Raw genomic sequence first — 11588 nt, forward strand, 5'->3', positions numbered from 1 at the left:
GCATGCTCCAGTTTGCAGAAGCACAGGGCTAGTGGTTATAGCAGTGTTGTCTCTGCAGGGGCTGCTGCTGCCTCTCTTTGCAACCTGACCCTGACCTTGTTCCCCTCCCCCACCTAATTCCTTTAGCGCAGGCTTTTCATTAGTCCCAGGGCCACCAGATTCCAGATGTGTTTTAGCTACTACTGAGTGAGCCGGAACACACAACGCTGAATGAGGTTGGCAGACTGGGTCCCCAGCTGCGCTGCACAGGAGACTCTGCCATGGCCTTGCCCAGCTTCTTGTGGCCTTGCCATTTCCTGACTTGTAAAACTTCTTTCTTTGTACAAGCCCAGATCCCTCTTCCTAGTAGGTCTCACCTCCTGGGGTTACAGTTCATCTCAACATCTTTTCAAATAAGGCCAACTGGCCAGTTTTGTGTAAACTTGACACAGGCTAGAGTAATTTGAGAAGAGGGAACCTCAACGGAGAAAATGCCTAGGAGGGATCAGGCTGTAGGCAAGCCTAGAGGGCCTTCTCTTCTCTTCTCTTCTCTTCTCTTCTCTTCTCTTCTCTTCTCTCTTTTTAAGATTTATTTTATGTATATGAGTACACTGTAGCTGTACTAATGATTGTGAGCTATCATGTGCTTGCTGGGAATGAAGGTTGCTCACTTCGATCAGGCCCCATTCCCTCCTGCCTAAAGATTTATTTATTATTATATCTAAGTCCACTTCCGCTGTCTACAGACACACCAGAAGAAGGCATGGGATCCCCATTACAGATGGTTGTGAGCCACCATGTGGTTGCTGGGAATTGAACTCAGGACCTTCGGAAGAGCAGTCAGTGCTCTTAACTGCTGAGCCATCTTTAGAGCCCCAGGCATTTTCTTAATTAGTGATGGATGGGAGAGGACCCAGCCCACTGTGGGTGGTGCTGTGCCTAGGCTGGCAGTCCTGGGTTCTATAAGAATGCAGGCTGAGGAAGCCAAGTGGAGCACACCAGTAAGCAGTGCTCCTATATGGCCTCATTATCAACTCCTGGCTCCAGGTTCTCATTTGAGTTGAGTTCTCGATCCGGCTTCCCTCCGTGAACTGTGACTCTGGGTACGTAAGCCAAACAAACCCTTTCCTTCTCAAGTTGCTTTTGGTCATGACTGTTCATTGCCACAATAGAAATCCTAGCTAAAACGATCAGAGTTAGAAAGCTGGAGTTAGTATACCAACTTTTTCTTGGAAGACTGTAGTGTGTGCTGGGTATCCAGGAAGAAGACTGCACCATACCAGTGAGCCAGGCAGTGAGTTTGAAGGCCTGGCTGAGCCCTTGGAGGACACAAGAGGAATTCTAGGTTGTGTGGTTAAGGCATGGTCCTAGGGAAGGTTTAGAGGCTCATATTTCTACCGTCTTTCCTCTATGTGTACCCACTGTATGCCATACTTCAGGTGGTGCTTTGGTTTGGTTACGTCAAGTCGACACAAGCTAGAGTTATTTAGAAGAGGGAAATGCCCGCATCTGCTTGCTTGTATGCAACTCTGTAGGGCATTTGCTTGATTGATGATTGATGCTCAGGGGTGAGCATGCGGTCCGGGTTGAATAAGAAAGCAGGTTGACCAAGCCTCTGGGCTCCTCCATCGCCTCTGCTTCAGCTCCTGCTTCCATTCTTGGCCTCCCTCAATAGACTGTGCCCTGAGATTCACCAAGCAAACAAACTCTTTTCTCTGCAAGCTGGTGGTGTCCCACCAGAGTCCACATCTAGACTCACCCAGAGGACCAAACAATCAGGGCCAGATAGGGAAAACCCAACACAGGACATTCACGCCCTGAAAGAACCATGAGACTAATGTGAGGTTTCTCTTCTCAAAACAGAGCTGCAACGACTTCCGGTCGCTGAGAAGTAGTGAAGCCTTGCACCAGATGACCTGGGGGCCCCTCCATCGGACTGAAGGTGAGTCCCCTGAGTTTCAATGGTAAGGAAACTAGTCCCAGCCTAGTTTACAAAGTGCCTGTTTGAAATATGGAGCTTTCAAAGAAAAAAACAATTTTTCTAAAAGATTCACAGCAGTGGCTAAAATTTTCCTCAAGACTCTCTGGTGTTCATGTGGGGTTAGAGGATAGGATTTGTCCCTCTTGGCCACCCTGAGAGGTGGGGTTGACTTCTGTGGCCATGCTATGGGGAAGAATCCTAGCTCCCAGAAGTCCAGAGCATTGAGCTGAAGGATGCTGTGACAGAAGTCCCAGGAAGCTGAGAAGGACTTTGACCCCGAGTAAACCTGTCAAGTGGATGCAAAGAGAAAGGACCCGGAGCAAAAAGTTCCAGGACAGTCAGGGCTACACAAAGAAACCCTGTCTCCAAAAACCTCTGGGCAGCTGAGTATGGCTGGGGAGGTCAATTCTGGCCAGTGAGAGAGGAAGAGAGGAAAGAATGCATTGGAGCCTCTTAAAGGGTCATCCTGTGCCATCCCTAGCTACTTCCTTCTTCCATGTCCCCTGATGTCATCTCATCTTTATGCCAGAAAGAGATTTAAGCTTTTCTCACTGCTCGGGCTGTTTTTACTTCTGTGATTTCTCCTTCCTAACCTTTGATGATCTTGTACCTCTCTGCATTTTCTTGTGCAACAATCCCTCGGATTCATGCTCAGGCTGGGAGCTGAAATTCAGGCTCAGGTGGAACTAGGTTTCTGATAAGTGAGCAAGGGAGTCCACAGGTAGGACCTGGCTGGTGTTTCTCAACTCTTGCTTTTCATCTGAGCACTGGGAAAATAAAGGCTTAGGCACAGTCACCAAGGACACACACACACACACACACACACACACACACACAGAGTCATTGACCCAAGAGTGTTCCGGGCAGGGGCGGGGAGGTCCACAAATGATTGCTAACCTAGGTTCTGAGACCCAGGTGGGGATCCTTGGGTAGCTGCTGGCCTAGGCTCAGGAACCACACACCTTTTCTCAATTTCTCATCCTCTTAAGTAGAGAACTGGTTGACCTGGGGCAGCAATAAGAAAGAGTAGTAGTGGTGCACGCCTTTAATCCCAGCACTTGGGATTCAGAGGCAGGCAGATTTCTGAGTTTGAGGCCAGCCTGGTCTACAAAGTGAGTTCCAGGACAGCCAGGGCTATACAGAGAAATCCTGTCTCAAAAAAAAAAAAAAAAAAAAAAGAAAGAAAGAAGAAAGAGTATGTATGTATCGTGCTCTCGTTAACAGAAGTGGAGTCTCTTCATTTGTTCATGGATGTCAGGGGAATGTGAAGAGTGAGAGGCGTTGGGCTTGGATAATAGACCTGAGTTTGTTCCTAGACTGCTGCCTGAGCTGTGTGGTCTTCGTGAGAGATATTATTGACTCTAGCTATCTGTCCATAATCCTCTGTTCACCATGTATCTTCCATCAATCCATTTACCATCCATCAATGTATCCATCTATAAGCCATTCATGGGTGTATTTAATCGTCACTAATCCATCCACTCACATATTCATCTATCCATCTGCCCATTAATCATCTATTCGAGGATCTATCCATAATACATTCACCACACTTGCATACAGACAGACAGATGGACAAAACAGACAGGCTTCTCTTCCTCCATTCATTATGTGTCAGGAACCTTGGTTCTCCTTTATAAGGTTGCAGTTAAAGCAAATTGTCTACCTCCCAGGATTGTATCTGGTGTGAAATATAGGTCCTTTGAGAGTCCCTAATATGAGAGGCTTACTTAATTAAAAACCTGGCCAACATTGATACTTTTGGAATATTGAACATACTAGCTCTCGTTCCTCCTTTCCCCCTTGTGAAGTGGGGATATTATTTTCTACTTCAGAGCATGGCCTGTGGAAGCTTCTGGATAAGGGTTGACTGTTTCCATTTGTAACAAGCAGAGTCTACAGGAGGCCAGCCCAGAGTACATTGTAGCAAGAGAGTGACTGCTGTATCTCCAAAGCTCTCTGTCACTCTCCTTCTCCTCACCAGCTTTCTTGTCTTGTAGCTTTTATTTCCACAACATCCTCAAACAAACCAGCAGAAAAGCCCCACTCCACACATGTACTTCCAGTTGGTAAGGGCTGCTCTGTTGCAGGAGGAGGGTTAGCAGAAGCGTTGTAAGAGCCTCCAGGATCAAGGAGAGGTCAACAGATGTGTTCCTTCAGGCTCTGGCCTCTATCTCCACTGTCAACATCACTGTCCCTTCAGGGAAGCATGAGTGTCACCGTGTTCATATGGCTGGAACTGAACTGCTGTGAACTGGGTCTCAGAGGCAGAGCTGGCTGGTTGTAATCTTCTACTTGTCTTTGTCCCCAAGGGTCAGGGCCACCTTTGTAAGAAAGGCTCTTGCTCTTCTTCCTCTTCCTCCCCCTTCTCCTCCTCTTCCCCCTCCTCTTCCTCTTTTTCTTCCTCTTCTTCCTCCTTTTCTTCCTCCTCTTCCTCTTTTTCTTCCTCTTCTTCCTCTTTTCTTCCTCCTCTTCCTCTTTTTCTTCATTCTCCTCTTCCTCTTCTTTCTCTTCTTCCTCTTCTCCCCCCCCCCATGTATATAAGTACATAAGTAGCCGCCTGAGCTGTGGTGACAAAACACCATGTATTTGGTGCCACAGGACCACAGTAGGACCACAGAGTTGTATTCTCTCCCAGCCTGAGATGTGGGTGTGGCCAGGCCCCCTCCTCTGAAACCTGCTGCCTCTTCCAAGTTCCTCAGGCTGTGACCCATCTTTGGGTTCCCCAGCCCGTAGCTACATCTCACTGCAGCAAACTTATAAGAAACCTAGTCCTACTGTGTGAGGACTCAGCTCCTCCAGTGTGGCTGCACCTTTACTAGTCCTCTCCACAGTGGCCCTGTCTCCAGAGAAGTGGATTTGGGCTTTAATGTATCTTTTCATGGGGGACAAATTTCCACACGCATCTCATGTAGGGAAGCAGCCTTCTTGAATATGTGCTGCATGCATTGAGGCCAGTTTGGGAGTCTCCTGTGGCCATTGCTTTGGAAATCTACTCTTCAACCTGCTTATTTTACACTATTGGGCAAAGACTTGGGTAGTGTGAGATCACCAGGGTGTGTGCAAATGTCCAGGACAGTTATTGAAGCCAGTGGGCACTTCTTGAGCATCTGAGCTGGGATTCCCAGTACCAGGAGAGCTTGCTTCTACTCTGCATGGTCATCTGTGTCAGGAAGACTGGCTTCTGCTATGTTAAGGCTCTGCATATAGTGTGTGGGGTTGTCTCTATTGCTTAAGGCACACATGTAGCATGTTGGAGGGCCAGTATGGGTTGGTCATGTGTATGCTAGGGGCTCGCTGGTTGTCTTTTCTTTCCACTCTGCAGTTAGGAGTGTTCTATATGCCCTGTGTTACTGCACTTATAAAACTTCTCCCTGCTTCACGGACAGATGGAGTCTGACTTCAGGACCCACAAAGGTCATATTGTGATGTCTGGAGCCTCACATGAACAATCAGAGGCTCCATGCCAGGGGACACACTCAATGTGTCAAATTGCACAAGCGTTTCTGAGAGCTTGCTCTCTGTTTCAGGTTTACCTGCTTTGGGGCCAATCAGGAGACAGCTTGGCCTGCAGACACTACCCTGAGCCATGCTGGGTTAGTCACCTTGTCAGTGGTGATCAGGATCCAATTGGATAGGCAGCATTAGGGCAGGGGCTTTGTTCTCAAGGGCTGACAGTCTGGGCTGTCACAGTCTGTTCCACAGTTCCAACAGAGCCAGTCTCCTGCCTCTGCCTTAACATATTCAACTCGAATACCCTGACTCTTGCTGGGAAGAGCCTCTTCCTGGAGGTCCATGGAGGCTGGATTCTGGGGCCAGCTCTCTGTGTCCCTTGGAAGATGACTAACCAGGCAAGGGGGACCCACACTCCAGAGAAAGTTACATAGTTGCAGCTAGTGGGGTGGTATCCCACCCCAGCATGTCCAGGCAACAATGTTGCCTGTTTGAAGCTCTTTGTCTAAATGGCCCAAAGGGAACCTCAGGACCACCTTGGGCAACTGTGCTGATAGCAACACCTCTCAGGCCACCTCCTAGAAGACAGCACAGTGTCCACTGTAGGGCCTAGAAGTCCCATGGGGAAGGGAAATGGAATTTGAGTGCTAGAGGCTTCCCAGGCTCTTTCTTAGTCGGGCCTTTCAGGTGTACTAAAGGTGGAGGGGATGGGAAGGGTGAGCATAGCTGGGGTCCATCTGTGATCTCTGTTATTGATGACCTCGATAATGTGTCCCTCTCAGACACAAAGCATTTATGGGGCCAGGCCACTGGAGGGCAGGCCAGGGGCTGGCTGGAGGCTTAAATCTTTTTTTCTACAATGTGAGGCATGTGTGTGTGTCTCCAAATGAGGACATTAATGTCCTTCTCTGTCACTCTCTACCTTAGTCTCTTGAGGCAAGGTCACTCACTGCTCCTAGAGCTTTGAGGGCAGCCCGTCCCAGCCATCCTCCTGCCTCCACCCCTACAGTACTAGGAGTCCAGGTCTGTAGCCTTTATTTGGGTCCTGGGAATTTGAATTCGGGCCCTTATGCTTTTTCAGCAAGGGCTCTTTCCCCCTGAGCTGTCTCTCCCAGCCCTGACAGGATGGGAGTATCCATCCTGTCCCACATCCGCCTCTTCCTTGGGCTCCAGCACTAACAGCCTTCTGCCTATCTCTGCTTTGCCTGTTCCAGAGAGTTCTTATGAATGGGTCTCACTAACCATGGTCCCTCTGTGACTCCCTTACACACTCTCCTACATGGCAGTGTGACATCAGAGCTCCTTTTGGTGGCTTGATAATATTCCATTGTATAAGCTGGACACAATGGGGCTCTTGCCCATAGCCCTATCACATGGATGACCAAGGCAGGAGGATTGCTGAGACTGATGTTATACAGTGATATCCCAGGCCAGCTTGTGCTACAATGTGAGGCTGTATCTCAAAAAACCAACCGAATGGGTAAAACCGAACAAACCAGTCCGTTGTGTATCCTGGTCACAGCTGGCCCGTCCATTCGCATACTGATGGATGTTGGGGCCATGTTTCACTCCTTCTGACTACACTGTTCTGATCGTGGCATTCAAACAACCATTAAAAGATCCCCCCCCCCTCCATTCTCTGGGGTCTACAATCTCCCGGACTTGGCTGTTAATCTGGCTTGGGGCAGGTCCTGGCCTCTGATGTGGGTGGTAACCCCATACACACTCCGTACCCCAACCCCCATGTTTCCCCATGAGGAGCTGACTGGCTCTCTAGCTGCGAGGGGACCACAGAGCTCTACCTCTGGGTAGACCCTTGCATGCTGAGCTGCTCTCGTTGGATGGGGGTCCCGTGCCTCCCTTGCTGATCCGCACATACATGCAGGCCTTTGCCTTGAGGGCCTCAAACCAAATTCCAAGCAAGCTGCTCAGAAATTGGGATTGAGCACCTTAGATCCCCTGCACCCCACCCATCTACCCCTACCCCCACCCCCACCCATCTACCCCTACCCCCACCCCCACCCATCTACCCCTACCCCCACCCCCACCCCCACCCCCACAATCTTTTGCTTCGCACTTTCTGGGCCAGGTGCCAACCATAGATGCATAATTCCCCTGACCCTGACACCTCTCTTACCCTGAAACCTCTCTTACCCTGGTACCTATCTCACCCACAGGTGCACAGGCATGTACAAAGCCAGTCCTGGGGACCGGTTACATCATTCTCCTAGCGGCAGCTGCACTTCTGGTAGTGGCAGGGGCCACAACCCTTCTGATCTTGCGTTACCAGAGAGTAAGGCAGAAATACAATCTTCGGATCCAGACCGACGACTTCAGCTACCAGGTGTTCTCTCAATAGAAGACCCAACTGACCAGGAGATGGGTAAGAGTGAGCATGTCTGATGCCACGTCCTGCCTCTATTGTCCCTGGAGATGGCAGAGTGGGCTTGGCAAATGGGGTAGATCTGTAACTGACAAACCTCTCCTTCCCCCAGAGTGGCTGAGAACTGTCAGAAAGGGAGCAGGGACCATTTGTAGGTCAGCAAAGAGTTCTGCCATTTACACCATGGTCTCAGGTAGCCAGCGGTGGTACAGTGACCCTGGTACCCAAAGATGGCTTCCAGCCTCATCTCCTATGTCCTCTGGGACAGTCCTTCATGACACAGGAATCCAGCTGGGTCCATTGTGCCACCACAATGCTCTGGCCAGCATTGATGAGTTAAATTGAAGGTCTTCGGTTGTGAAGTTGTCAGTCACTCTGGTGTTTAGGGGAGTCTAGTTTGCTCCCACAGAGGGCAGTGTCTGCATATAGACCACACACTTCCCCCTAGATGCTTCAAACTACCTCTTGCTGAAGTAAGAGACCTCACCCAGTGGCCATGCTACAAAATCACCAGAAAAGTCTGCCTGTGTTTGGAGCAGACAACTTAAGATTCTTTTTTATTCATTTATTTGAATGCTGTGTGTGTGTGTCAGGGGAGTGGGGATCAGAAGACCATATGCAGGAATCGGTTTTTCTCCTTCCACCATGCGGGGTCCAGGGATTGAACTCCAGTCATCGGGCTTAGTGACAAGTGCCTTTACCCGCTGAGCTAACTCACCAGATTCAGGGACACTTGCTTTTGGTTTGTTTTGTTTTTAAGATTTATTTTATCCATATGAATGCTCCATCTGCACACATGCCTGGTGCCTGGGGAAGTGGTGAGCTTCCATGTGGGTGCTGGGAATTGAACCCAGGTCCTTTACAAGGAAAGTGAGTGCTCTTAACCACTGAGTCAACTCTCCAGCTTCCATTTAAAAAAAAGCGCTTTAATTTCTGATTGGTGGATCTATGGCTGCAGAGTCTGAGGACATGGAGGGCCCCCTCTGTGAACTCCTTTCCCTCCTGTGGACTGATCCTGTAACTGCCTTCCTCACACAGAGCACCCTGTAAATAACATCCAGTGGCTAATTCATCGAACATTGACGGGAGTCCAACTCTGTATAGTGCCGTGCCAGCACTTGAGGACGAGACCCTTCGATGACAGCAAACCTCTGTCTGCCCCCAAGATCCTGAAGACACAGAGTACCACCCACCAGGCTGGTGATGGGCCTGCTGAAGCTGTGGGCAGAGCCCTGGAGTGGCCTTCATCCTCAAACCCAGCACAAACATGGCCCCACTTACCACAGCCTTCCAAGCTTTGACATCCAAGCTGCTCTGTGACTCCTGTTCTCTGACAATGACATCCTCACAGACATTTCCCATGATGCTCGTTCACGAATGGATCCCTCCGATAAACTCTCCGAGGGTGGTTTTCCATGAACAAACACTAACTCAGCTCTCCTTATCAGCATGAGTCTCATAGTTGCCTGGCAGTGACTCAGGACAACCTAGGTGAAACCGGAACGCTTTCTAACGAGTCGCAGTCATATGATGTGTATGTAACACCTCTTGCATGTTTCCCAGCACATCCATGGACATTTTTCATGTAATTCCATGGAGAGAAGGTGTGATTTTTTCCCCCCACTCTATCACAAGGAATCAGGGAAGAGGTGGGGGAGGTGCGTACCATGCTAACAGGTCCTCTACTTTGTTGATTTGAAAGATGGCCATTGGTTACATAGTTATCACCTGAGACAATAGTGTTCTCCCTAGGGAATATAAAAGCATAACAGGGTTGTAGCATTTAATTAATGTGCTTGCTTATGTTGAATGTGACTGTCACTTATACAGATCATCTGGGGGAAACGAGTCTTTCGATTTTTTGCATATTCTTGCGGGTAAGAATGACAACCGGGAGTCTGTGTGGCTAGCCACCTTTGAGCAATAAATTTTTCCTGGCACTGAAGTGGTTTGCCATGTTGCTTCCTCCCGTGTGGTTCAGTTCATGTAGCAGGCCATCCCTGGGCACTGATTCTTTGCCAGACACTCCAGGGAGATGCTGAGGTGGGGCTCCCCACCCCCCAACCCCACCTCTGTGTCATCTATCTCTTCTGACATCAGCCTGGCATCTTCCACTGACTATTATTGAGAAAAATAAAATCTCAGAAAACCCAGGTACTGAGCCCAAGACCAGGCAGCTCTCTCACACTTCGCCTCAGTCACACAGTCTCAATGACAGGCTGTGCCAGCTGTGAGGACAAACTTCAGGGTTCTGGAGACTCCAGTCCATAGATAGTCATGTCTCCTGTTGGTGGAGGAGGATGGCAGACATTTCCTCACAGAGCGCTCACCATGGCCTCTGGGGGGTGACTCTCACTTTATAGCTCAGGATCTGAACTTATCAGTTAGGCAAGTTTTATAAAGTATGTCAAGGAACCAGAATTAGAACCAAACCCATCCACTGTCAAATGGAACAACTGATCCATTGTAAAGTCTACCTCTACCTCCTGAGGAACAGGGTGGGGACGGGGGACCTCGTGGGTTTCAGAATATACCTGGGAAGTCCAGATGTTCCACAGAGTGGTCATCCTTTTCCTGCTGTGGTTCTGCCTGGGCCCCTGGAAGGCCTTACCTTGGCCCTGATCTTCCTGACACAGAATCTGTCTGGGTGTGAAATGAGACACAACAGAAATCGGATTGAGGTCCGGGTCTGATGGAGGAGGGTCTGTTTGTGCTAGAGGGTGTGGTGGAGGAAGGGCTGTTGGAGAAGGAAACCTGTTGGAGGTGGAGAGGCTGTTAAAAGAGGTCTGTGGGAGGTAGAAGGTCTAATGGGGGAAGATGTGATGGAGGAAAGGTCTGATAGAGGAGGGCCCCACAGAGATGAAGGTCTGATGAAAGTGTGCTCTGATGGGAGGTGGCTCTGACCCACTACCTGATCCAACCTGCAGCTCTCCAGTATTGCCACTAGATGGCGCGCTGAGCCAAGCCTGGATCCAGGGTAACATGAACCCTTGTGTTTTTGAAGCAAACAGGGCTCTGGCTTCTCTTCTTTGCTGGATTTGAGTCTCCTGCCCTTAAGCAAAGACGAATCTGAAGGTTTTCTGTAGGCACAGGGCCTTAGAGGTGACGCTAGGCTTTGAAAGTCAGTCGGCCCCCTGTAGTTCTCTTCATCACTCTGACTTACAGGAAGTGCAGGATGGCGTGTGTGGGGAAGGTGCAGCAGCAACATCCACTTCACAGCAACATCTGCTTTACTCAGACATTTTTGAGAAAACAGTCCCTTTCTTTCCCCCTCCCCTCTCCATTTAGGAGGAAAAGGTGGTTGGGGAAGATTGCTAGGGTTCTTTCATCTTTCTGTCAGGTGCACCAGGGGCGTCCAATCCAACCCTGGCCACAATGACTCTTCTTACTTAATCTGCAAAGTGAAATCGTGGCTGCTGCAAGCAGGAGCTTCCACCTCCAGGAGCCTTGGGCAGGCATGTGGGTATCAGGGCAGGAGCTGGGGCTGGAGCCTGAAATGGAAACTTAAGGGTTCTTTGAAAACTCTGTCGTGTTGGATGGTGTTTTTTTTTGTTGTTGTTGTTGCTGTTGTTTTTTGGGTTTTTTGTTGTTGTTTTTTGTTTTGCTGGGGCAAACACATGAAGGAATGTTTCGCTGAAGCAGACACAGAGGAAAGGATGTTCTGCTAAAGCAAGCACGTAAGAGGACACATGATGAAGGATTCTTTGCTAACGGCACACATGTATTGGTTCACCTTACATTGCAAAATTGAGCTGTATTTGTCGGGACTCCATAGAGAGAAATGCAGCAAAA

General features: G+C 49.3%; 1 protein-coding gene across 2 annotated transcripts in view; it reads left to right on the plus strand.

The window, feature by feature from the left end:
- Window positions 1–9741, plus strand: part of Umodl1 (uromodulin-like 1) — a 56063-nt gene extending 46322 nt beyond the window's left edge. For both annotated transcript variants that reach the window (XM_006524614.2, NM_177465.4), the window contains 3 exons: window positions 1843–1921; window positions 7591–7796; window positions 8835–9741. In XM_006524614.2, coding sequence (XP_006524677.1) covers window positions 1843–1921; window positions 7591–7772 — 261 coding nt within the window. In that variant the 3' untranslated portion in view covers window positions 7773–7796; window positions 8835–9741. The remainder of the gene's footprint in view (window positions 1–1842; window positions 1922–7590; window positions 7797–8834) is intronic.
- Window positions 9742–11588: the final 1847 nt, after the last annotated feature.

The sequence above is a fragment of the Mus musculus genome, chromosome 17 (genome assembly GCF_000001635.26).
Source record: "Mus musculus strain C57BL/6J chromosome 17, GRCm38.p6 C57BL/6J".
In the NCBI taxonomy this organism is placed as follows: domain Eukaryota; kingdom Metazoa; phylum Chordata; class Mammalia; order Rodentia; family Muridae; genus Mus; species Mus musculus.